Raw genomic sequence first — 25,218 nt, forward strand, 5'->3', positions numbered from 1 at the left:
CTTTCCCATGTGACTCAACCATGGATGTCAGTTCAGCTTATCCATTCCAATGTGACTTAATTGTCCATGGATCCCACGCTGAAAATCTGTTTTATATGAAAAGCAAGCTACTAGGCCTGTTGTGAGATGAAAATGAGAATTCTGGGGGGAAATATTCGTGCATGTCTGCCATAAGATTTATACCTGACTTTTAAAATGGTTTTCTGGCCAGAATCCGTGAGTTTTGCAGAACTCTGCAACTGCATTCCAGGAAGCTACATACCGAACTTGTGAATGACATTATCATGCATTTTCTGCTTATCAGGCCAGGCAGGAGGAACCTTTGCCCTCCAGATGTTGCTGAGGGCTGATGGGAGTTGTAATTAATCAACATCTGGAAGGCAAAAGTTTTCCGACTCCTGAGTTAGGCCGTGCTCAGTTTTAGAACTCCCAAAAGCACCACCAGCTTACAATTATGTTTCAGAAGCAGGGTATTAGGCTTTGTTGATAGTTCACCTATATTATTGAATAAGATCACAGCAATTATTAGACAGTAATATTTGCTATTAAAAAGTACATCAGTCTGCAGCATTGTACAGTAAATAGAAGTTTTATTCTCTCCCAGCTCTGCAAGATTAGCACTGCCAACAGTCAGAGATCAGCTTATAATACAAGGAAGTAGTAACTATTTACAATTTACAGGAGTGTAAATTTATTCCCCACAAAATATAAGTACAAAAGCTAGGAATAAACAAATGAGGTACTGCAATTTGGATTCGTTATAAAGCAAGTGCTTGAAAGAAATTGCCTTTAGCAAACAATCAACAGATCAAATTGTGAGGGAGGGGAAAAAGTCGAAACAGGTTTAATTTACCAAGAACATCACCAAGGCCTCCTACCCACCCAAAGTATATTGCACAATTATTTCAGACGATAAAACTGTTAAAAATAAATAGGGCAGTCAAACCATTAATTCGTCAGAGAGATCCTGTGAGATCTGTATTGCAGTGAGGCAAAACATTTATTAAAATATATTCTAAACCAAAATAGAAAACTGTGTTCAATATAAGCACTCCATCACCGGGTAAGACAATCTTTCAAAACAACTGTTTGATTACATTCATGCCCAGCCCACAACCGATTAGTGTTCTTAATTTTGCTCATTCCACGTGGGACAATGAATAGTAGTTCTTCTCCTGTCCATTATTCATAGTGCTAGTATGGAGATATGATCAGATTTCAAAGGAGCGCCATCTGCTACAAAGTGCATGTGTTGCAAGTTCTTCAAGAGGACGATCGCAGCCAGGACTGGAAGGGAGGGATGATATGAAAAAATAAAAAAGTGCAAGTAAAAGCAAAGTAACAAACTAATTTATGATACAGAAAGACATAATAAGTTTAAGAGGCAAGTTAAAAACCAACTATCCTACAGTTTAAAAAAGTAGTTTACTGGTGTGTGTTGCTTAATACAGTTCAATATTACACATTTGGCCCACCAGCCAGATCCAGTCCACTCCCCCCCCCTTAGTAAGTGAATGGAAAAGGCACAATGGCATGACAGAAAGACTGCAAGGGTTTTGGCTAGGTAGCAGGCACAATGTACTATGGGGCATGGAGCAATATATCCAGAACAGTGGATGCAGAAAGACACACACTCATCTATCTATCTATCTATCTATCTATCTATCTATCTATCTAATCTATCCTGTTGTTGTAGATGTTGTTACTACTACTATATGCATATGTATCCCTTATAAGTTCAGTTTTATTTCAGATAATGTGGGGATGAGATATCTTCGAAACAGCTTTTCCTTTGGCTCATTGACCTCACAGGTGATTTTAATGTTTTGTTGTTTTCGTCTTCCCTGAAATGGCCAACGTAGCTGATCACATTTCATTCATAAGAGCTTCATATTATCTTGAGTAATTTCCATGCATGCTACCCAGTATAAATATATTGAAGCATATATATGGTCAAAATAATTTGTCCTCTGCAAGTTCCTTGGCTTCTGTATTCTGTAATCTAAGTTAAATAAATTTGTATTTCCAAAACAAACTTCTGCATAATCACATTTTGTACGCTTGACTTTAAATCATTTTTTAAATTCTGAAGAACTTAGATTTATGTGGGAATTCAGTAGTTGGGGGACTACGCAAAGTAGAACATGTAAAAATACAGAGGATAAACTTCCCACTTCTACAGCACTGGGACTTTCTGCAGACAGCTTGCTTCACATTTTCAGATTTCCTTCCAAAGCAATTCATAACTTGATTTTTTCAGTCCTATGCCAGATTTCAAAACAGATGTAGAATTTACAGGCAGCTAGAAAAAAAGGGGATGACTAGCCCTTCCTGACAGTTGTGAAAGGCTAGTGCAATCAATTTTGAATAATAAACCTATTACTGATTTTTGTGACTTGGAACTTAAGTTTTCCATTCCTTATTACATTTTGAGCATTGAAGTGAAAACTGACATTAATATATTTAGGCAAATAAAGGTCAAAATAAACATGACACTGGAAACGTGCAACAGGGTACTGCTGTTGCTATTAAAATAAAATAAAAAATGTCGGGAGATCCAATCCAATATACTACATCTAGTTTGGTCTGCGGTATATCAGCAATTAGTACACAAGGTAAAGTGAGCAAAAATCAGTGCAACTTGTATCATAATCTTATGTTGTTCTAATCTTATGCATCAGATGTGTGAAGCTGCAAACATGTTCTTCAAAATAATCTCAAATTGGTCCAAGATCAGAAAAAAATGTTGTGGGATTAAGAAGTCCTCTTTACAAGTGCTTGCCTTGCAAAATAAATACGGTAAGAACAAGTGTTCGGCATGCTTGTTAGTGGGAGGGACTAGTTATTACTGGGTGGTAGCCAAAGCTTATCATACTAGTGAATGTACCGGTACTTAAGTCTACAGATTTCAGTGGGTTTACTCTGTACAACTAACAGTGGATATCACTCACTATTATTAACAAGCATTGTATGTACTAGGCAAAACCAAATATTGTATGTACCAGGCAACACTCACCCACATGCTAACTAAAAGCACTGATGGATGGCTTATTCAGAAGATGCCACTGCGAGGTGAGGTGAACTACAAAGCCAGGAAAAGAACAGCTTAGTGGGTTACTGTGTTAATAAAAGCAATGTGAGTTTAGACATGTTAGACATCTATTTCCACACTGTCAAACTTGTGGACATAGCAAGTGAGATGCCAGTGATTAGCCTTGCCATTTCTCTGCTCTGTACAGAGTTTGACATACGGGTGAAGTGTAAAAACAGCAATGGCAGCAAGCACTGGCACTGCGCTCCAGCGTAAACTAGAGCCAAGTGTTGCCCGCTTCATGCAATGCACATGCACAATCCATGAACCTGCAGAAGTTTGCTTTTAAGCCTAGGATGCCTCATTGTTGTTTCTTGCTACTTTTTCCTTCAGGTGGCTCAGGCAAAGGTCTACTAATTTCTACTAAAACTGCTAGTATCAAAATAGGACTCCAGGGTAGGAACACATGTGACTTTATTTTGACAGACACAACATGAAATATTGGGCCTGGTACAGTGGTACCTCTGGTTACGAACTTAATTTGATCTGGAGGTCCGTTCTTTAGCTGAAACCGTTCTTATCCTGAGGCGCGCTTTCGCTAATGGGGCTTCCTGCTGGGTGCACGATTTCTGTTCGCATCCTGGCGCAAAGTTTGCAACCAGGAGCAGCTAGTTCCAGGTTAGCGGAGCTCATAACCAGAAGTGTTCATAACCAGAAGCGTTCGTACCCAGAGGTACCACTGTATTCTATTTCCCTCATCTCGTCTAATAACTGCATGCAAAATTATAGAGCCAACAGAAAAGCACAAGTATTAGTATGTATTAAAGCAGGATATGAAAGTAGCCAAACAGGAAAACCAACTGATGACAACGTTTCAATTTTCAAACAGAATCCCACAAAATGTAGTGTGCCACTGCTCAAATAGTTTCCCCATAAATCTGAATTGTACAGAATTTTAAGTCCTTTTTGTTTCCTCTACTTTGTACCTTTGTCATGGTCTTCAAATGGTACTCAGACACAGTTTTAGAAGAAACCAGTGGTAGCCACAAAAGGTAAGTAATTTTGAATGGGGTGCTGGCAGACTATTAAGTTTATTTCATATTTATTTCCCATCACATATAACTGCCGCTTAAATTGTGAGCTGAAAATGTAGAAAAGGGGATAACCCCCATTTAAGCTGTTTTGCTCTGGGATCAATGTATTTTGTGAGCAAAAACAGATAGCAGCATCCTTTGAGGAAACAAAAAGAAGAAACAAAGAGACAGAATTGACAATCATTCATGTGTCCAAGATCCATGAAAGTATATTGGTTTTATATGGCAAATTTTCCCTTCAGCAATTCCTACATTGAACCCTAGTGTTTAATAATAAAACAGAATGATAAACCTAATGCCTGGATAGTCCTATGATTGTGGGCATTTATCATCTTCATAAGCTGAAATCAATATTATAGGATTTATTAAATTACTTTAATTGAAAAGCATCTGCTTTTCAACATCACAGTTCCCAAGGTGGCATGTTAAGTAGGCTTTTGCATAGATGAGTAAAACTGTTGCGGACTTCTTCCATATTAACACTGACATTTTATAGGTTTCCCTGACTTGTAGTTGTAGTCCAACTGGAAGACAGATATATCAAGCAAAGTGCTGGTATAGACATAACAGGAGATTTTTTGTCATCACAATCAGCAAAGATGCATTCAGGGTCTTCCAACATTAAGGTGTTTATTGCTATCACTAAGAGTTTTCCTGCCCTGTGTGAAATCCTTACTTCCAAATACAAAATCCTTCTGCGGGAAAGTTAGGTGACCAAAGAGCTTTAATGTTAAGACACACCTGAGAAGCCACTTTTATTTAGTACCTTACTATGGCTTACCAATGCCCGTGCATCTTCTCGTTCCAAGATCTTCTGTGCTTGGTCAGCAGGGAATTTCAGCACTGTGGTTATAACCTTTGCCATTGTCTGAAGAAGAGGTGAACAAAGTAATGGGCATGATAAGAATATGATCTGCTAAACAGCAGTTTCATTGATTTATAAAAGCACTGTATTTTTTGTAGTCCTTATGAAAGCATAGGAATGCATAAAGAATACTTGTGTCTTTCATAAAAATCTGTGGCAACCTTAGGCTAAGACTTTAAAATAAATGCACTACATTAAAAGCTAAGAGTCTGCAATCCAACATCACTAGCGACTTAAAATTCCCCAAGTGCTTTTGGCCAGAATAAATGATACAGAAATGGATTCCAAATGATCAGATTTAAAATAAGGCTAAGTACAAGTTCAAAACAACAATAAATTCAGTATTCCATCACTTAAGGCTTCAATGTTTTTGAAATAGTTGGTTGCAGATAAAGGCCAGATAAAGCCTATATTTACTCATATGTTATCCACTGAAAACAAAGTTCAACTTAAAAGGAAGGCTCTTAACATTCTTTCCCACTGCTATTTCTTGGAAGGAGAAAAATAATAATGTAGTATAGATGGCCTCAAAGCAAGAAATATATAGTAAACAGTTTCATGAGTAAGAATGTGCTGGTGACTCTGCTATATGGTATTATTTGCTGAAGGTCCTGTTTGTAAGTGAAAAACAGCTTCTGCCCACAGCAGAATCAAAGGAAATTATTATTATTTTAATAAAAAAAATCTAAGAAGATGGTGACTGAACTATGTTGTGGCGTGATTTGTTATCTGAAAATTTAACTCCAGCAGGGCAGTGCTGTGCACATGGCTTCCCAATGGAGAGCATTGCTGCTGCTTGCTGAGAGGGAGACGACTGCAGTGTGGAGAGCTCAGCGCAGTGCAAGCACAGCAGCAGGACCATCAGACTCGCTCTGTTGCTGCACTGTTCTCAGTCCTCACCCGCTTGGTAAGTGGCTTGCTGTTAGCAACCCAGGGGCACAATGCCCCCCTGCCTGTGCTGCCCCACTGACTGCCCCACTCTCCACACTATGTTAATGAATTTACTGCTGCTCATTAGTTCTCCCAGCCCATGCAAACTGATTGTGACCGAAGGTTGGGAACTTGCTGAAAGATGTAGCTGAAGGTTTAAACCTACATCAGATTCAGGGATAGTTAAGAGACAAAACTGCAGGGAAGGCGGTCTGGAATCTCACTTGGAAGGGGATGAGGGACAGGAAGGAGCTATGGTTCCATGGGGGAGATGGAAATGAAGTTTGCGGGGAAACAGGGTTACATGGGTCCCACGTAACAGAAGGAAGAGGGCTGGCATATGAGTATTTGGAAGCTTGAGGACAATGGCTCCATCACATTTGCAAAGAGCAGCCTATGAAACCTAAAGAAGGAGTGAACAGACTTGGGGCCTACTTTTATGCTAGCTAGAACCGAGATCAACCAAGCAGAGGCAGGTACAAAATAGCGGCTCAGCCAGTTGGACACACACACACACACACACACACACACACACACACACACACACGTGCCTCTGAGTGCATGTTCAGCTCATAAATTTACCAATGCAAAAGCAAGTAGCAAGTCCTTTCACACAAAAATCTGTTTCTGTTCCTCACTCCTGTCTAGTATTCTTTTTCAGCAAGCTAATTTGGGGAGGGGGGGATTTTTAACTGTTGCTATTGTTATGACAATCGGGAGTTGGAAACTCTTGCCAATCTACTGCAAGCTGCCCACCCTGGCCTATGGAGTGTAATATCCACCGAGAGTGGTCCTGTTTGAAAGTATTATTTAGTTAGGAGATTTATAACCTACCCACCATCAATTCTGAAACCAGGATGTAAAGGTAAAGGGGCCCCTGACCATTAGGTCCAGTCGCGGACGACTCTGGGGTTGCGGCGCTCATCTCGCTTTATTGACCGAGGGAGCCGGCGTACAGCTTTCAGGTCGTGTGGCCAGCATGACTAAGCCGCTTCTGATGAACCAGAGCAGCGCACGGAAACGCCGTTTACCTTCCCGCTGGAGCGGTACCTATTTATCTACTTGCACTTTGACGTGCTTTCGAACTTCTAGGTTGGCAGGAGCAGGGACCGAGCAACAGGAGCTCACCCCGTTGCAGGGATTCGAACCGCCAACCTTCTGATCGGCAAGTCCTAGGCTCTGTGGTTTAACCCACAGCACCACCCGCGTCCCTTGAAACCAGGATGGGGTACAACTAAAAAACTTTAATAACCAATTCCACACTTTAATGATGAAACACTAAAACAAATCCATAAAAAATACCTCTTCATAAATAGGAGATACCCTGTGTCACACCATCTTGCTTCTATCCAAGGTAGATGTGAGCAAGAACGGGCTCATTCCGTGAGAGCATAATAATACTACAACCTGTGCAGTTCTTCTTTTTCCTCGAAGTGACTGTTAACTTAATAAACATGTGCCTTGAATATGGGGGATACCTTTGTCTCACGGCCCATCATGTACTCGAACAACACCTTCCTCAAGTATTCAAACTCCGTCGGTTCTCCAAAAAGAGAGACATCTGAATGGCAGAGGTTCCCATCTGCACAGACGAGAGACAGTGTTTTATACAACTGTATTTTACACAGATGTGCTACAATCAGTATGCTCATCTCTCTTGACCAAACTGTAACATACAGACATAATGATTGTCACTTACCCGGATTATACTGCTTTTGTAAAGAGCATTTTACATTTTAACAAGAGGGTTAAGCAGCTAGTTCTTAACACTTGCCTCTGTACTCAAGACACTAACTTACCCTTTCCCTCAAATATGTCGCCAGGCAGAAGCAGACAACTACTGTTCAAGCCCCTTCCTGGTAGCATGCTTGTGCCTCAGTGGGAAAGATGGCTCTTCCAGTCCCTGAACTGTTTCTGTCCCAGCTGGTCACTAAGAATTACTATTTAGCTTAAAGAATCAACATCTGAATTCAACCCCCACCCTCTCCATCCCATTTTTCTTTTGTGTCATGTCTTTTAGATTGTAAGCCTGAGGGAAAGGACTGTCTTGTTTGAACTGATTTATGTAAGCCGCTCTTGGGAGATTTTCAGCTGAGGAGCAGAATACAAATGCTCTAAACAAACAAACCCTTCACAGGTAGGATCGGTTGAGTACACAAACCTCCTAACCCTAAGCGCTATCCCTTCCAGAGATTCATGATTGCCTTTTCCTCTCCTATGGTCAAAAGCTCCTGCCTGATGTTAGAAGTAACTGCCAAAACAATGGAAAGTATAGGAATCAGGGGGGCCACTAGGGGCGCCTCGGAAGATGGCTGACAATAACATCTCTCCGACCCACACGAGGTAATTTGGAGGCTGTGATGGGAGTAAATAGCCTCCCTACCCCCCCCCCAGGATTGGGGGGGCTGCCCTTGCCTCCTGTGCCCTATACCACCCCCGAATTTGTGGGAATGGGGGCACTAGGCAGAATGTCCTCCTGTGGGATCTCGGCGCTCCTGGACGCTGTCTCTGATCCGCGCCACTAGCTGCAAGAACTTCAAAAGAAACAATTAGGAGGAAGGGAATGCACATATTTCAAGGAAGGAGGGGGAGTAAAGACTGCTAACAGAAGAGATCTCTGATAAACAAGACGAGTCGGAGGAACAAGAATTAACCAGATGAAGACACACCAAGACTCGGTATGGCAAAAGGACTGGATGGGGGAGAGGGGAAAAAACTTTCTTTCCTCTATGTGATTAAACAAGAATCAGAAGTCACAAGTCAGAAATGTCGTTTGAAGGACTTAAGCTGTGGATTTATGTCTGTGTGGAGATAAACTTTCTAACCAAAGCATGCTTTAAGAAGAGCGTGGAATGTATAAGGGCTTTGGAATGACGCAGTTAAAAATACCGTCGCCATATTGGGAAGTTCTGTCGGAGGACTTAAGTCTGGGAGGAGAAATAGAGCTGTTTTTATATTGTGGGTGAAACTCCTCAGAGGGACTTAAGAATGACAGTTCTGTAATTAATGATGGAAAGAGCGATGTTATCTATGAATGCGATGGTATATGGAAACCATCTCGATTTGAGGATTGGACGAACGGAAAAATTCACACAGGATTATTATTGGTGTTTATCGGCTTAAGGAGATTATCAGAAGAGATCATAAAGAAAAAAGAGAAAATATACGAACAAGATGAGATGTGGAAACAGCAAGATAAGACTGGATAGAATTATGAACTTTGTTTGGACTGATTTGGACATTAACGCAGTAGCAAGAAGATGATCAGATTCCCCCTTCGGATCTTGAAATATGGGTCCCCTCAACAAAATTTAAATTTCGGCTTTGTAATTCGGAATTTATGTGATGTGATTTGATTTGATTGGTCGGTTAATAAAAATTATTTTTTTAAAAAAAGAAAGTATAGGAATCAGGATAAATCCTTTAAGGTAGCACCAGGGAAAAACTTAGACCTAGCACAGTACCCAAGTTGTCCTGCAAGGCCATAGCCCACAATGCCCCTCCTCACCTGCCCAACATCATATGTAACATCAGGTGTCAGGCTACAAAGGAGGAATAAGGAGTTCAAAGGTTGCTTCTCATTGTCCCTTGGTAAGTAGGGCTGATTGGAACAGACAGGGAGATCCACTGAGATCAGCTGCACTAGGTGATCCCAACAGGAGCTCCTTAGCGCAGCTGAAGGTTCTAGTTGAAGGAAGCAGTTTGATCCAAACCTTCCAATTCAAAGGAGCTCCATGTAACCACAATCACTTCACCAGTCGTTACAAAAAGCTCTTTTGAAGGTGTGCTCCCCAAGCACCAATTTGGACAGGTGCCATTCACATGACGTCATTAAGTCGTCAGGTGATTCTGTCCACCTGTTTGTGTGTGACGCACTCCTGCTTTAAGGTCACAATGGGGAAGGTGAGAAACCTGATTATCAAACCTTGTGTAACCACTGAGGGTAGGGCCCAACTGGGGCTCTCGACGACCATATCTAACCATCTTACAGTATCTCTTGTATCACCATGACCACATTTTTATCACGGATCAATATTCTACAACGCTGCCATCTAGACTACAAACAAGCATGCTCTCTCTCTCTCAGTAAATCTGGCTCCACCAGCCTGGAAAAGCCATCTCATTGGACCACCATCACCTCACTGCTTTGGAATTTAAAGCCTTCCTTTGTAGAACTGCGTTAGCTGTATCAAGTCATTTGCATCTTTGGCAGCTGCTTATTACAACTTGATCCTTTGCTCCACTGCCCTGCCCCCAACATGGAGATATGACAGTTTAGAAAGCAAACCCCACTGGACCCAGAGACCCTTTGAGACAACTGTGTGTGAGTGTGCATGCATGTCCAAGTTTTACATCAAATGTTGAAGGACAAGGCTGGGAAAATATTTGCAATATATTGTATTAACTAAGCTCTTACAAGTGTTTCTCCTAAGACTTCTAATCTAATCCTGTTTATGTTTCTTAGCAACATTGTTTTCATAAAATTTTTGCATGGTAACTGATATCTTAAAATGTTTTCTTCATAAAAACACAATATAAAAAGCAGAAGCATTCTAAGTATGCCATTTCAGAGTAGCTAAGTAGCTTTCAGAGGGCAAGGGGAAAATATCTACATTCTTGGAGATTAAGCCGTGACTCTTATTTTTCCATTTATGTTCACTTAAACTAAAAGTCCAAAAGTAGCAGATTTTACTTTCCTAGTTACGTGTGGATTTTAACTTTTTAATGCACAAACATAATTGCTGATGGAATTCAGGAAACACTCGTGGCTACCACTGGAAATCCCTTGCTAAAACTAGAGGATTGTTAAACTAAAGCATCTCCCTCCAGGATGAGACTACAGTATGAAAACACCTACAGCCCAACTCTCAGTCGTACCGTATTTGTACTTTGGCTTGCTGACATTGCAGCAGGCATCATTAATCCCAAGATTGGAGGAGATCTAAAACATGTCTTCAACACCTGATTTCTGGAAAAGTATGAACTACACATGTATCAAAATGTTAGCTACTGGTTATACCTTAATTTTGATACTCTCCATGTTGCTCACATGCACACATAAATATATGTGGCAAACATGCTTACATTTCACACTCATTTTCCATGAGGTAAATTTATACCAAAGGACAACAAAACATTAAAATTAAAGAATAAACCATAATCTGCATCAGGAACTGCATTACTGCAACACATGTCTATTTACGGCTTTGAAGGTCTAGTCGTCAGGATATGTAAGCAATTGGAATGAAAATGACTGAAAATATGAACTATGTCTTATTTGTGATTTCAATGTAGCATTTTTTCCACAAGGGAATACTTATATATATTGCACGTGATCCATGAGGTGGACATTGGAACGCAACTAATCTTACATTTACAGATCATGCAAAATCACTTCATTTTTAAAAATATGTATTTGTGTAAAAAGATTCAGAACTGCCCTACTGAACAATATTTCAGCGTAACATTTTTCATCTGATATATGCAAACTTTTAGGGTCAGGAAGGGGTCTGAATACATGGCAAAATCTGTATAGCTCAGTTCAACGCAAATAAGCAAACTGAAATGGAACTGAGAGACTATTAACAAGTGTTAACAAGGCCTTCCATACCTGACACACAACCATAAAAGTCTGAAGACTAACTTTTGGCCTTAAATTTATCTATCACCCTAAATTTAGATAGCTCAATGGGGTTTACTCCCAGGTAAGAGTACATACATTTGCAGCCCTAGTTAGGTTTGCAAGTATTCTCTTAGGCTTTATTCTGTAACTCAGTGCCAAGGCAAACATTCCTCACCTCTGTAAGGCGATGCAACTGTTGTGACATACATATTCTTCTCGTAATTTTTCAACCGGTCTTGTAGTGTATGAATCTAAGAATAAAGTGATGGATGAGGAGGATAAAACAAACATAACTGAGAAATGGAATATGTTTCAACTTTGAGGTGTACCAAATGTACGAGAAAGCAGTTACCAAACCCTGTCCGTCTGTCCCCACCCACTACTAGTGACAACTCAGGGTGTTAAATATTGTATCTCTATCTATCTCACTTAAACGTACCATGTAAATATTTGTTAGTGTGCATTAGACATGTTAAGGGACGCAGGTGGTGCTGTGGGTTAAAACACAGAGCCTAGGACTTGCTGATCAGAAGGTTGGCGGTTCGAATCCCCGCGACGGGGTGAACTCCCGTTGCTCAGTCCCTGGCTCCTGCCAACTTAGCAGTTCAAAAGCACGTCGAAATGCAAGTAGATAAATAGGTACTGCTCCGGCGGGAAGGTAAACGGCATTTCCGTGCGTTGCTCTGGTTCGCCAGAAGCGGCTTAGTCATGTTGGCCACATGACCCGGAAGCTGTACGTCAGCTCCCTTGGCCAATAAAGCGATATGAGCTCCGCAACCCCAGAGTCGGCCACAACTGGACCTAATGGTCAGGGGTCCCTTTACCTTTACCTATTAGACATGTTGGGAAATATTAGCAAAGATTAGGGTTTTCTGTCTGGCTTTCTTTCTGTCTAATTTAAGATCTGATAAAAGTAGACCTGGCCACGAGTCTCCTGGGAAGCAGAGAGGGGCTGGCTAGCACTATACTGACCCTTGACCGAACTGTCCACTCATCCGGCATGAGTGCTTGTTATCTGACCACTGCAGTTTCATAGTCTTACTGGTTTTTTTTCAGTTACAGATAGGTAGCCGTGTTGGTCTGCCATAGTCAAAATAAAAAAATTCCTTCCTGTAGCACCTTAAAGACCAACTAAGTTAGTTCTTGGTATGAGCTTTCGTGTGCATTCGTGTGGTATCTGAAGAAGTGTGCATGCACACGAAAGCTCATACCAAGAACTAACTTAGTTGGTCTTTAAGGTGCTACAGGAAGGAATTTTTTTATTTTGGGTTTTTTTCCTGTTTGCAGAAAGAGCGTTTTTTGCTGATTGCAATCGAGAGTGGTTCTGTTCTGAATTGAGTGATTACACATGGGAGTGTTGCTTTGGATCAAAGCATTGCCTCTGGCTTGGCTGATAAGATCAGAACCAGCTACATGTGGTGGGATAAACCACGGAGGGATTCATCCCAAAGTGGGGGACATCAAAGATCATCTCCCTTTGAGGTCACCACTTGGAGGACACACAGACAGTGGTGCTTCCACTGGGTTAGAAATTGGAACGGTACAAGAGAAATAGGCATGTCACCTTGACCCAAGGTGTTACTATTGGTATATAAAGCCCTCAGCAGCTTGGAACCAGTTTCCTTGAACAAATGATTTACGCATCTACTCCCTCTCTATTAATAACAGGCAGTCCCCTTTATTGTACCCTTTTCAACACTCGCTAAAAACTTTTTTTGCCTTTTTTTTTTACCTAGAAATATAGTTTTATTATGTATGCTTGTTCTTAAATTCTGTTGATTTTATCTGTATTTTGATAATTGAATTATGCATACTTCCTTTATTGTTTGTTACATTTATCTCCCATCTTTCCTCTGAGGGGCTCAAGGTGGCTTACAAAGTCATCCTCTTCCCAATTTTATCCTCACAACAACCATGTGAGATAGGGTAGGCTGAGAATGAGTAACTGACTATAACACTCAAGAAGGTTGAAATACAGTCAAACCTTGGTTCCCAAATGCCTCCATTTTGGAACGTTTTGGCTCCCGAATGCTGAAAACCCAGAGGTGTTCCAGTTTTCGAATGTTTTTCGGAAATTGTTCGACGCAGCTTCCGCTTGAGTGCAGGAAGCTCCTGCAGCCAATTGGAAGGCACACCTCAGTTGTCGAACATTTCGGAAGCCAAATGGGCTTCTGGAACAGATTATGTTTGACAACCGAGGTTTGACTGTAGAATCAAAGGTTATTTGAGCTTGGTTTTGATTGTTTTAGGGCTTTAGAGTGTCGCACTTTTAATAGCCTGGTGAGGATGAGCAGACTGAATCTGTGTTTAACAACACTATACTATGCATGTTTACTCAAAAGTATGTTCAATAAGATGGGACGCGGGTGACGCTGTGGGTTAAACCACAGAGCCTAGGACTTGCTGATCAGAAGGTCGGTGGTTCGAATCCCTGCGACGGGGTGAGCTCCCGTTGCTCGGTCCCTGCTCCTGTCAACCTAGCAGTTCGAAAGCACGCCAAAGTGCAGGTAGATAAATAGGTAAGGTAAACGGCGTTTCTGTGTGCTGCCCTGGTTCGCCAGGTCATGCTGGCCATATGACCCGGAAGATGTCTGTGGACAAACGCCGGCTCCCTTGGCCAATAAAGCGAGATGAGCGCCACAACCCCAGAGTCGGTCACGACTGGACCTAACAGTCAGGGGTCCCTTTACCTTAACCTAAGTTCAATAAGGCCTACTTCCATGAAATGGGATATAGGGTTGCAGCCTAGGTAGCCTTTTATAACCTTTTCAAATTATACCTAGAAAATGCTTTAATGTACTCAAGAACTAAAGTTCCTTCTTCTTTTTTAACAGATCCTTACCTGTTCTATGAATTCCTGTTCTTTCAGCTTTGAATCACTGACAAGTGTTGTCTTCTGGGCTAGCTGGGCCTGAAACACAACCAGAAACATATATGAAAATGTGCACTGCAAACACTTAATTTATTACTTTTCATCAAAATTGTAAACAGCATCAAAGGAAAACTTGACATTATGCTAGTGGTAAAGATGAAGCCAATCTTACCTGAAGTTCAGCTATTGTTACCTAAAACAGAAAAATGAACATTTAATAAAATGTATTTGCTTCATACCCTCCCAAATAAAACAAAAAGCACTGCAGGATATTTTTCATCCATATGAATTGTCATTAATTCCTGATTAACTCTCCATTATCTATTTCTCTGATTCATAATCTTATTGCAAAATCTGAGATGGTATATATTACTATTTGGTACAAAGAAATTTGTCTTGCAATTTTTTTTTATCACATAAAAGCAGTTTTGAGGAGCACAAATAATTAAAATAGCTTAGTCACACCCAAAATACAGTTTGAAATAAATCTAAGTGGTACAAAGAAACTATTCAAATGAGAGACTTAAGCAACTATTAAATGAATTCCTAAATAAGTAACATACATATTTTCTTGTGAACAATTTGCTTTCAACATAATCTCTATTAGTTGAGAGCCATGAAGGAAGACTGGGTTTTTCTTGTAGCAGAAGTTTAATTTTATGCTAAACTCCCACGGTCATTACATGAACTTACAGCCCATTTTAAATTAATGAGACATGAGTGTACATAAATGGCTGCAAAAGGACATTATCAAAGAAACTACAAATGTTGGTTAAATTGTGACACTAAATTGTAATCCCACTATTCAAAAGGATAAAATACAACATATATACAGTGGTGCCCCGCAAGACGAATGCCTCGCAAGACGGAAAATTCGCTAGACGAAAGAGTTTTCCGTTTTGGAGGTGCTTCGCAAAACAAATTTCCTATGGGCTTGCTTCGCAAGACGACAATGTCTTGCGAGTTCCTGCTGGTTCCCCCCCCTTTTCTAAGCCGCTAAGCCGCTTATCAGCTGATCCGATCAGCAGCTAAGCCGCTAAAAGCCGCTAATAGCGCTAATCCGTCAATGGGCTTGCTTCGCAAGACGAAAAAACCGCTAGACGAAGAGAATCACAGAACGGATTCTTTTTGTCTTGCGAGGCACCACTGTAATATAAGGGTAAAGGGCAATCTGAACACACAGTTTCAAATGAGAGTAATAAAAAGTGTGAAATACTTTTTTTCACCCCAGGATGCCAACACTCCTCAGTTCAGGAGATGAGGGTTTCAACCAAACGATTGAAGGGGGGGTGGGTAGGCACATACAGAACTTGATTTTTATTTGTATGTTAGGAGATGGTCCCAAAGCTATTCATTCTCCCTGCACTACTACAGTAGGTGGTATGTGGTACCAATTCATAGGCAATAATTACTGTATTTTTTGCTCTATAAAACTCACTTTTTCCCTCCCAAAAAGTAAGGGGAAATGTGTGTGCATCTTATGGAGCGAATGCAGGCTGCGCAGCTATCCCAGACGCCAGAACAGCAAGAGGGATTGCTGCTTTCACTGCTGTAGTGGTTTGGAGTTACTCATGCGTAAAATGTCCCCTTTTGGAGCTTGGCTGCCTGGGTTAAACCGTCCTGACTGCACAGCCCATCTCAGCGTGGCTGCCTCAGTCGCTCGCAGAGTCTGTCTGTGGGCGTTTCTTATACCGTTGCCAGCATAAGAGTTGTTTGACTCCCAATCGTCTCCGCCTCTCATTGCGCGAGAGTCTCCTGCGCAAGGAGGGCGTGGGTAGTGGAGGACCAGGGCTCTCCTCACTGACTTCCAAGGAAGAATCCCGGAGCCCTTCCACCTCTTCTCCCATTTGCTCTCCTGGCTCCTTGGTGTTACGCTGATTTCCTTCCCCCTCCATCAAGCTACGTCTCCCCCTAGTGCTTGTTCCTTCCCCTGCAGAATCAGAGAGCCTCTCCTTCGCTTGTTGCTCTGATGTCAGTTCCCTGACAACTGCGTAGCGATCCCTCTTGCTATACTGGCTTCTGAGATTCAGAATATTTTTTTCCTTGTTTTCCTCCTCCAAAAACTAGGTGTGTCTTGTGGTCTGGTGCATCTTATAGAGCGAAAAATATGGTAGCCTGCAGCACTTGACACGTTGGTTGTAGCTCTGGGGCTTTTACACTCTCTATTTAGGGTGATTGAACCCTGGGTTTCAACAACCGAACTGTGAACTAGCAGCATAAAATAGCTGGATGAATGACTTCTCAGACATGGCAATGCTGTCATGTACTTATCCGTCCCTATGGAACTGGCATACTTATGGTAAGCAAACTCCAAGCCAATCTGCAAGCTTGTGCCACCGAGCCCTCCAATTCTGACTGTAGCATTTTCTGGGAATAGAGCACCATCAGTTGTCGGGAGCAGGTTGAAGGTAGTCTCTTATTGTGGGGCTGGAATCCTGCTCCTTACTAGCACCTCTAGATGATGTGGTCCTCAGCACCTGAACGGACCATGTTAGCCTCCATATCCACAACTAGCTGCACGTATGTGATGTGGTTCTAATCACATGCGTCACCAAAGTGCTTGGGTGGTATTCAACCATGTCTCACTCAGGGTAGACCCACTGAAATTAATCAACCTAACTTACGCTTATATTCAGTAAATTCAATGGGTCAACTCTGAGTAAAGCTTCGTTGAATGCTGTCGCTTATTTCCCAATCTCTCTAATTTCAAAGGAAACCAAGTGCAACTAACTTAGTCTTGAACCAACTGTATATATGACTAACTGATTTACTACTGAAATAAAACTAAGATATCGAATAATAGATCAGTTTCCACAGTTAATATTATTTGCCTCTGTAGGACAGAACAGCAATAGCTTCAAATGTAAGAGACAACAGTGGCAATAAAGGATAAAAAACAGCCAAGCCCCTTTGCCAATTGTTAGATCAAAAGAGTTAAAATACTCTAAAGTCTAACAAAATATTTCTATTAAAACTCTGAAGGTAAACTAAGATACAAGCTAAGAACCACAATAAATTCCTAAGTAAAAATTTGTAAAATAATGTTTTCTAACTTACTTCACCACTGTTCCAGCTTTCTTCATCTGCCAGTCTTTGTTTGTACTCCTCCTGCAATTTCTCCAGCTGGTTCTGAAGCTCATTTACTTTTTCTGTCATTTCTTCTTCTCGAGTCTTCAGAACAAAATAAATAAATAAAACCATTACTTTATATACTTCACAATTAGGAGACAATCTGGCTTCCATCAGCTTTAGCTACAAGAACTTTAGCTGCGAAATTGCTGAATTATACACGAATCCTGGATGAAACTGCGCTCTGACTTTTAGAAACGCAAAAACAAGCAATACCATATATACCTCAAGGATTTCTTCATACTTTTTCACTGTCCTTTGTAGGTCATCATCTTTTTCTAGCATCTTTTTATGTAACTGAGTTATCTCTGCGTGGTGACTTTCTATGAGTTCAGATTCAACCTCCTGAGCTTTACCTGTGAAAAATGGTCAACGGTGTTTACATATCGCATTTTAACTGGGCTGCTCTTTTAATTGAATTAGCAGGAATTCATTCTAGATACATTAAAAAAAGAATACTACAGTAAAAGAAGAAACTCTAAAGAAGAATTCATTAAAAATGCTATTAGAATCTAATGAGATGTTGACACGTCAAAACATAACTGATAACATATTCCTTTTCTTATTTTGGCATACAAGGTGTCTTCTTTCACACTAGAGTAGGTTGGGTCAAACAAGCCAATATCATGTTAAAATCAGTAGGCAAGATTATGCTTTGAGTAGTAAGCAATGAATCAAACTTCACTCAAAGGTTTTACTGCTTATCTATCACCTCTTCTTTCTCTACTTTTATTTTTTACAGCTGTTAGTACAGTTGGGACTCGCCACTCCTATACATAGTCATTGAATGCGTAATTCTTACTAAAAAACCAAACAGATGTTATGGTACTTTCAACCTATCTGAACTTCATACTTGTTAACTAATTGGCAGTATTTATTATCAGATATAGGGACGCGGGTGGCGCTGTGGGTAAAAGCCTCAGCGCCTAGGGCTTGCCGATCGAAAGGTCGGCGGTTCGAATCCCCGCGGCGGGGTGCGCTCCCGCTGCTCGGTCCCAGCGCCTGCCAACCTAGCAGTTCTAAAGCACCCCTGGGTGCAAGTAGATAAATAGGTACCGCTTACCAGCGGGAAGGTAAACGGCGTTCCGTGTGCTGCGCTGGCTCGCCAGATGCAGCTTTGTCACGCTGGCCACGTGACCCGGAAGTGTCTCCGGACAGCGCTGGCCCACGGCCGATAAAGTGAGATGGGCGCACAAACCCCAGAGTCTGTCAAGACTGGCCCGTAACGGGCAGGGGTACCTTTACCTTTACCTTTATTATCAGATATATATGCAAAATTAATATATTTACATTAATGAGTTTGCATATGTGTGTGTGTGTGTACACACACACACACACACACACACACGAGATACAGTATTACATAAGCATTCAAATCTAGGGCAAGAATAGAGGAGAATTCAAGGCTTGTTATCATGCCCCTGACACTGTTCTGTCTATGGGTCTATGGAAGTTCTTTCTTCTAAATTGATCTTATAGGAATGGATCTGATGGTTGAATTTAGAAGAGATATAGCCATTTAAAATCAACACAAGGTACTGTTCCAACTCACTGATGGTTTCTTTTACGGCTGTTTCTATTTCTTGGTCCTTTTGTGCCATCTGGGTATTGAATTCTCTCATCAACTGCTTTAATGTGGAGTTGTGCTTCAATTCAATGTCCTCCTGTTCATATCTATAAAGGTACAGCAAAATAAGAAGTCCAGATATGGCAGTTCAACAGTAAAGCAAAAAAGCATATTAATTTCTAACAGAGAGATTTGAGAGCCTGCCAAGTATAAGATTGCATTAAAATAAATGGCTTTCACTAACGGTTTTTCTTTACATTTGTATGATTATTTGTATGATTGAGACAATAGTTACTGAAGAGAGAAATTCATTAAGAAAAATGTTACCAAACAGACTTTTTGTGAAAACGTCCTGAGGATAAAAGTTCATCTACCTATGATAATTGAAAAATGTGTCCAGATAAGGCTATAAAAGGGGGGATTTGATCCAAGTGTAGCTTATACAAATCCAATTAATTTTGTTAGGGCAAATGAAATAATTTAATTACACCATGTAAACATAACCTGAGATTTGACCTGCAAACTCCTAAGGCTTTTAGGACAATGTAGGACAAGGATGTAGACCCAGCAATCTTCCCCTTTGAGGCACATGAAATGAAACCAGGAAACGACTAAGTTTCCAGCTGCTATATTTTCCAGCTGCATCCAAACCAGAAAATCATCGTTACCAGCTTTGGAACAAGCCAGAATAATAAATTTGGATAAATGGGAAAGTATGGTTAGAGACTTCTTGGTTTGATTATTAAAGTGAGACAAAGGGGTGAATTAAGGAGCTTGTGTACTGAGGGCAGAGTGTAAGGTTCACTTGAGGCTTTTTAACTGGAGTTACAATTGCCCAAATGCAGCCAAGGACTAGTTTTCCATATGATTTGCTATGAATTTGAAAGATTTATTTTGCCAATGCTGATTATGAATAATAGAGGTTTCATATATCAAGGGATGCGGGTGGCGCAGTGGGTTAAACCAGAGCCTAGGGCTTACCAATCAAAAGGTCGACGGTTCGAATCCCCAAGATGGGGTGAGCTCCCGTTGCTCAGTCCCAGCTCCTGCCAACCTAGCAGTTAAAAAGCACGTCAAGTGCAAGTAGATAAATAGGTACCGCTCTGGCAGGAAGGTAAACGGCATTTCTGTGCGCTGCTCTGGTTCACCAGAAGCGGCTCAGTCATGCTGGCCACATGACCCGGAAGCTGTACGCCAGATCCCTTGGCCAGTAAAGTGAGATGAGCGCTGCAACCCCAGAGTCATCCGCGACTGGACCTAACGGTCAGGGGTCCATTTACCTTTACATCAAGCAGTTATTGTTTGGACATAAAGTTATGTAATGTCAACTTTTCTTATTTTATACGGTGTTACTGCTCATGCAGGTGTACTGGAAATTTTACAGACTACTACTAGAACTTACTTTATTTTTTGTTCCATTTCTTCTATCGATTCTTTTTTCATTATCTCCAGCTCCTGCTGATGTTCCTTCCGCAGGATGCGCAAATCCTTCTGTAGCCTACTCACATCTTTGGCAAGTTTCTGTTTCTCCCGCTCAGTCTCCTCCACTTTAGCTTGCAAATCCTTTTGCTCAATGTGCAGATCATCAAGCAGTTTCTGAAGCTCAAGGACTGATCTACTCTTTTCTTCTGTGCTTTCTTTCAAGTCTTTTATAAGGCCATTTCTTTCCTCCAGCTGCTGTCGGAGTCCCTGCAAATGTTCATCATGTTTTGAAATAGTATCTCCCATCTCAATTCTGTTCCGTTCTCTCTCTTTTGCTAAAGTCTCATCCAAACTGTGTATCTTTTGTTGCAAAGACTGCCTCTCTCCCTCCTTTTCTTGCAGCTTTTCCTGCAAGTCTTTAATCATACCCTCCATATTTTGCTCCTTTTGTTCTTTGGTTTTCAATTCTTCTTGGATAGCTGCATGCTTCTTACTTTGCTCCTCAAGTGCTTGTTGAAGCTTTTCAATGAGCATATGGTCTTCTTGCTCCTTTTTACAGAGTTCTTCTTGTTGATACTGAGCCTCTAGCTTTGAAACACTACTTGCTTTTTGTTCCTCGTCATACATCTTTAGCTGTCTCTCCTTTTCCAATAAATCTTTTTGTAAACCATCTATTTTTAATTCATACATCTGTTGCATGTTCCCTAATGCACATACTTTGTCTTGTTCTGTGGAAACTTTTAAGGTTTCTACCTTCTGTATCATCTCCTTTTCTAACTCAGAATTGATTGATCTAATTTTGTCTTCTAAATACGTAATCTTGTCTTCTTTGTCTTGCAATTTTTGCTTTAACTGCTGTTCCATGTCTTGTCTATATTGCTGTTCCCTTTCTTCCATTTGAGATGTCAGCTGCTTCCTAATAGAAGCAATTTTTTGTTCAGCCTTTTTTTTCAGGTCTCCTATTTTAGCAGTGGTTTCTGAAGTAAGCCTCTCTTCCAAAGACTTTAATTCTTCCTCTTTGCTTTTCATTAAAGCCACTTTTGTTTCTTCAAATTCTTTTGATTTTTCCCCAAGGTCAACTTCCATGGTCTGCATTTTCTTTTCAAAAAGTAGTACTTCTTGTTCCATCTCTTTAAGCCTTTTATCCTTTTCCATAACTGCCACCTGAGTTTGTTGAAGCTTTTGTGCCAGCTCTTTTTGCTCACTGTTCTGCTCATTGTGCCTTTTGAGTTCGTCCATTAAGGAATCGTTTTCTGCTGTTTTCCGAGTGATGTGTTCTTCGAGCTCAGCAATTCTTGCTGTATGGATTTTTAACTCGGCAACCAAATCAGACTCTTGTTTTTCTCTTCTAATCTGCTTTTGTTCCAGTAAGCCTTTCAAATGTTCTATGTGCTTGGTTTGCTTATCGCACACTTCCTTCATTTTATTCAATTCCTCTTCTTTCTCAATAGCTTGGTTATTACTTAGTTCAACTTTGTTTTGTAGTTCTTTAATTGTGTTATGATTCTGTGTAAATCTTGACTGGGCTTTCTTCTTCCACTCTGACATCTTGTTCATCCAGTGGTCTACCTGTTCAAGAGCAGTTGCTTTTTCCTGACTCAGTGTTTCAATTCTGGAAGACAATTCTTGCACCTCATTCAACAGCTGAAGTCGATTTTCTTTGTGTTGCTTGTTTAACAGAGTTGTGGCAGCATCTTTTTCTGATTTGTCGATTTCAAGCTTGAGATTTAACTCACTGACAAGCTTGTTAAGATCAGCGATCTCTGCCTTCTTTTCATTTAGCTCCTCCTTCAGAGAAGTGACAGCATTAATATGTTCAGACAATTCTTTCTTCAATTGTGTGATGAAAGTTTCTTTCTCTGTTGCTGCTTCCTGCTGGTGTCCTCCTTCTTTTTGCAATTGCTCTTTTTCTGTTACGAGTCTGTCAAGATCCACTTTCATAGACATTATCAAGTTTTCCTTTTCTTGCAAGTGTTGTTTTGATTCTTTGAAACGGCTGGTTAAAGTGTCACGACTCTCTCTTACTTGCTTAAGTTGAGCTTCTAGGTCAGGAATTTTACAGGTTTTAATTAATATTGTTTCTTTTATTTTTGTTGTGCAATTGTGACAGTGTACAACTCTAGAAATTGCCGAAGAAATTTTTTCATTGCATTTCACAAGCAGTTCAGTGATTTTTATTTCTAGGAAAGATTCTGCTTTCTGCCGGTAATCCTCTAGTTGTGTAGCTATATCCCTTGCAAACTTCTCAAATTCCGCTTTTTTTTGTTGAAGCTCCAAATGTTTGTCCTCCAGTTTTTTCTTGTAATCTTCACACTCTTTAGAATGTGACAATTTCAGAGCCTTGAGTTGTTCATCGTATGTTTTCAACTTCTCTGCCAGCTCACCAACTTTGTTCTTCTCTTTTTCTCCTACTGCTTTTACTTCACTAAGCTGTTCCTGGACTTCTATCTTCTCCTTCAGAGACAAACTAAGGTCATCCTCTAGTTTCTCAAGTTGCTTTTTCAAATCAGTTTCTTTCTGCGTCAAAACTGTCACTTGAGCTAATGTTTGCTGTAGCTGTTCTTGCAACTCATTCAACAATTTGTCCCTCTCTGTCTGTTCATTCTTTAACCGAGTAATATCTGCATTTTTGTCCTCCCTTTCAATACTGAAGGTGGCCAGTTTCTGTTTCAGGTCTCCTACTTCTTGATCTTTTTCTTGCAACTCCATTTCATGCTTTTCTCCAAGTTCTTCAGCCAGCTGACTCAGCTTCTTCTCCCAGGTTTGGACAACTTCTTCTAGTTCTTTTTTGTGAGCTTCAAGCAGGCTTTCTAGTTGTTCCTTCTGATTCTTCTCCAGTTTTGAGACAGCATCATCAATTCCAGTTGAACTGGCATGGGCCATTTCCAGCATTTTTGCATTGAATTGCTTCTCTTTCTGACTAAATTCCAACTGTTTATTCTCCATCTCCTTTTTGAGTTTTGCTTCCTGCTCTGAAAGTTTCTTCTTGAATCTCTCCTGCATTTCCTTTGATTTTCCTTTAACTTTCTCCATTTGTGTCTCTTGTTGCTTAAATTTGATTTCATATTCACTCTTTAAAGCACTAACTTCTGCCTCTTTGGCTGATAGTTGCTGTCCAAGTTTCTCAATTTGTTGATTCAATAGCCCCTTTGTTTGTGCAAGCTCATTTTCCTTATCAGTAAAATGACTCTTTGCCTGATTTACCTCTTCTCTAAGATCTCTTAACTGTGATTCGTGCTGTTCTGTCAGAGATGACACTTTCTGCATATTTTCTTTCTTTTGCTCCTCAAGTTCACGTTTCAGATCATGTACCTCGGATATCCGAAACTTTAATTCAGCTTTGAGTTCATTCAGTTCAGCTTCGGTTTTTACAATCTGTTCATCAAGACGTGATTTTTCAGCGTCTACATTGCCCAGCTTTTGCTGCAAATCTATTAACTTTTGTTCGTAAATGCTTGCTTGTTCTCTGGCCATGCTCTCATTGGACTGAAAAAGGCCATCTAGTTCAGTAGACTTTTCTTTGCATTCAATTTCAGCCTTTCTAAGAGATCCCTTCAGTGTTTTCAAATGCTCTTCCAATTCCACTTGGCATTTCTCTTTTTCTTCCAAGAGTAGCTTGAGTTGACTAATTTCATCTTTGAATGTTTTCTCCATGACTTCCTTATCTTTAAAGATAGTTTCAACTTGTTCCTTATGACGGCTCTTCTCTTGCTCCAGCTTTCCCTCAAACTCTAGCTTTGCTTTATCTGCATCATCTTTTAATATCGACAAACGCTGTTCAAGATCCTGACGAATTTTTAGTGTGTCTGATAACTCAGAAGAGAGTGCTTCTAGCTCGGTTTGTTTCACATCAAGCTTTTCTAAAGTTTTTTCGTTCATCTCTTCTATATGGCCATGAAATTGAGTCTCTTTCTCTTTCAATACTTTAGTCACTTCATCAAGCTGCATTTTCAATTTCTCCATTTCCGACTGCTTCTGACATGTTAATGTATCAAGTTTTTCTGTCCAAACTTGTTGTTCTTGCCGTTTTACATCCTCAAGCTCTTCTCTATGTTTTTCAACCATGGCAGTGATTTCTTTATTGTGCCTGTTGTTTTCTGATTCTATTTGAGTAGTCAGTTCCTCCAACTGGCTGTCATTCTGCGAACACTTTGGAAGGGAACTTTCCAATTCTAGAATTCTCTGTTAAAAAGATTGGTTGAAAAATATCATCAATCCCTTTTTCTGTGACTGACTCCTACTTGAATACAATACTTTAATGAAATTATTACTATGAGCTATACATTTCAAAACATTAGGACATAATCCATTCAAAATTAAGTACTTTCAAATCCCAATGATGGGCGCGTTAAACATATGCTCCGCTGCCTCCCATTTGAATCAATGGAACTCCAAAGTGCTGAACTTTGGCTGGATTGCACCCTTAATAGGTGCCAATTTTATATAGCCTTGATGTACAGAAGGAGAATGGGGAAATATTACTGGACCCAAAGCTGAGGAAAACTTCCAGAACCACTACATACTTTTCTCATTAAAGTGGAATAAAGACAAAGAGCAAGGGGGTTCTCAAATTCCATCACAATGAATAATAACAAGAACAATTTGAATCTTCAAAGTATGACTAAGATAAGAAAGTCCTTAACAAAATATTTCCTCAAAAGAGCCAACTAATGGTCAGTTAAGTA

The 25,218-nt window shown here is 40.4% G+C and overlaps 1 protein-coding gene across 5 annotated transcripts in view; it reads right to left on the reverse strand.

Annotated features, from left to right (window-relative positions):
• Positions 1-570: 570 nt before the first annotated feature.
• The window catches only part of GOLGA4 (golgin A4), a 56,993-nt gene continuing 32,345 nt past the window's right edge, over positions 571-25,218 (reverse strand). For 4 of the 5 annotated variants that reach the window (XM_081165076.1, XM_081165077.1, XM_081165074.1 and 1 more), the window contains 11 exons: positions 20,514-24,715; positions 19,097-19,218; positions 17,770-17,900; positions 17,473-17,586; positions 14,588-14,608; positions 14,386-14,454; positions 11,719-11,794; positions 7,399-7,502; positions 4,907-4,993; positions 3,017-3,082; positions 571-1,287 (listed from right to left, as the gene is read on the reverse strand). In XM_081165076.1, the coding sequence (XP_081021202.1) occupies positions 3,053-3,082; positions 4,907-4,993; positions 7,399-7,502; positions 11,719-11,794; positions 14,386-14,454; positions 14,588-14,608; positions 17,473-17,586; positions 17,770-17,900; positions 19,097-19,218; positions 20,514-24,715 (4,956 nt within the window). In that variant the 3' untranslated portion in view covers positions 571-1,287; positions 3,017-3,052. The remainder of the gene's footprint in view (positions 1,288-3,016; positions 3,083-4,906; positions 4,994-7,398; positions 7,503-11,718; positions 11,795-14,385; positions 14,455-14,587; positions 14,609-17,472; positions 17,587-17,769; positions 17,901-19,096; positions 19,219-20,513; positions 24,716-25,218) is intronic. The other variant, XM_081165075.1, reaches the window with a different exon arrangement.

Source organism: Podarcis bocagei (assembly GCF_964188305.1).
Source record: "Podarcis bocagei genome assembly, chromosome: 12".
In the NCBI taxonomy this organism is placed as follows: domain Eukaryota; kingdom Metazoa; phylum Chordata; class Lepidosauria; order Squamata; family Lacertidae; genus Podarcis; species Podarcis bocagei.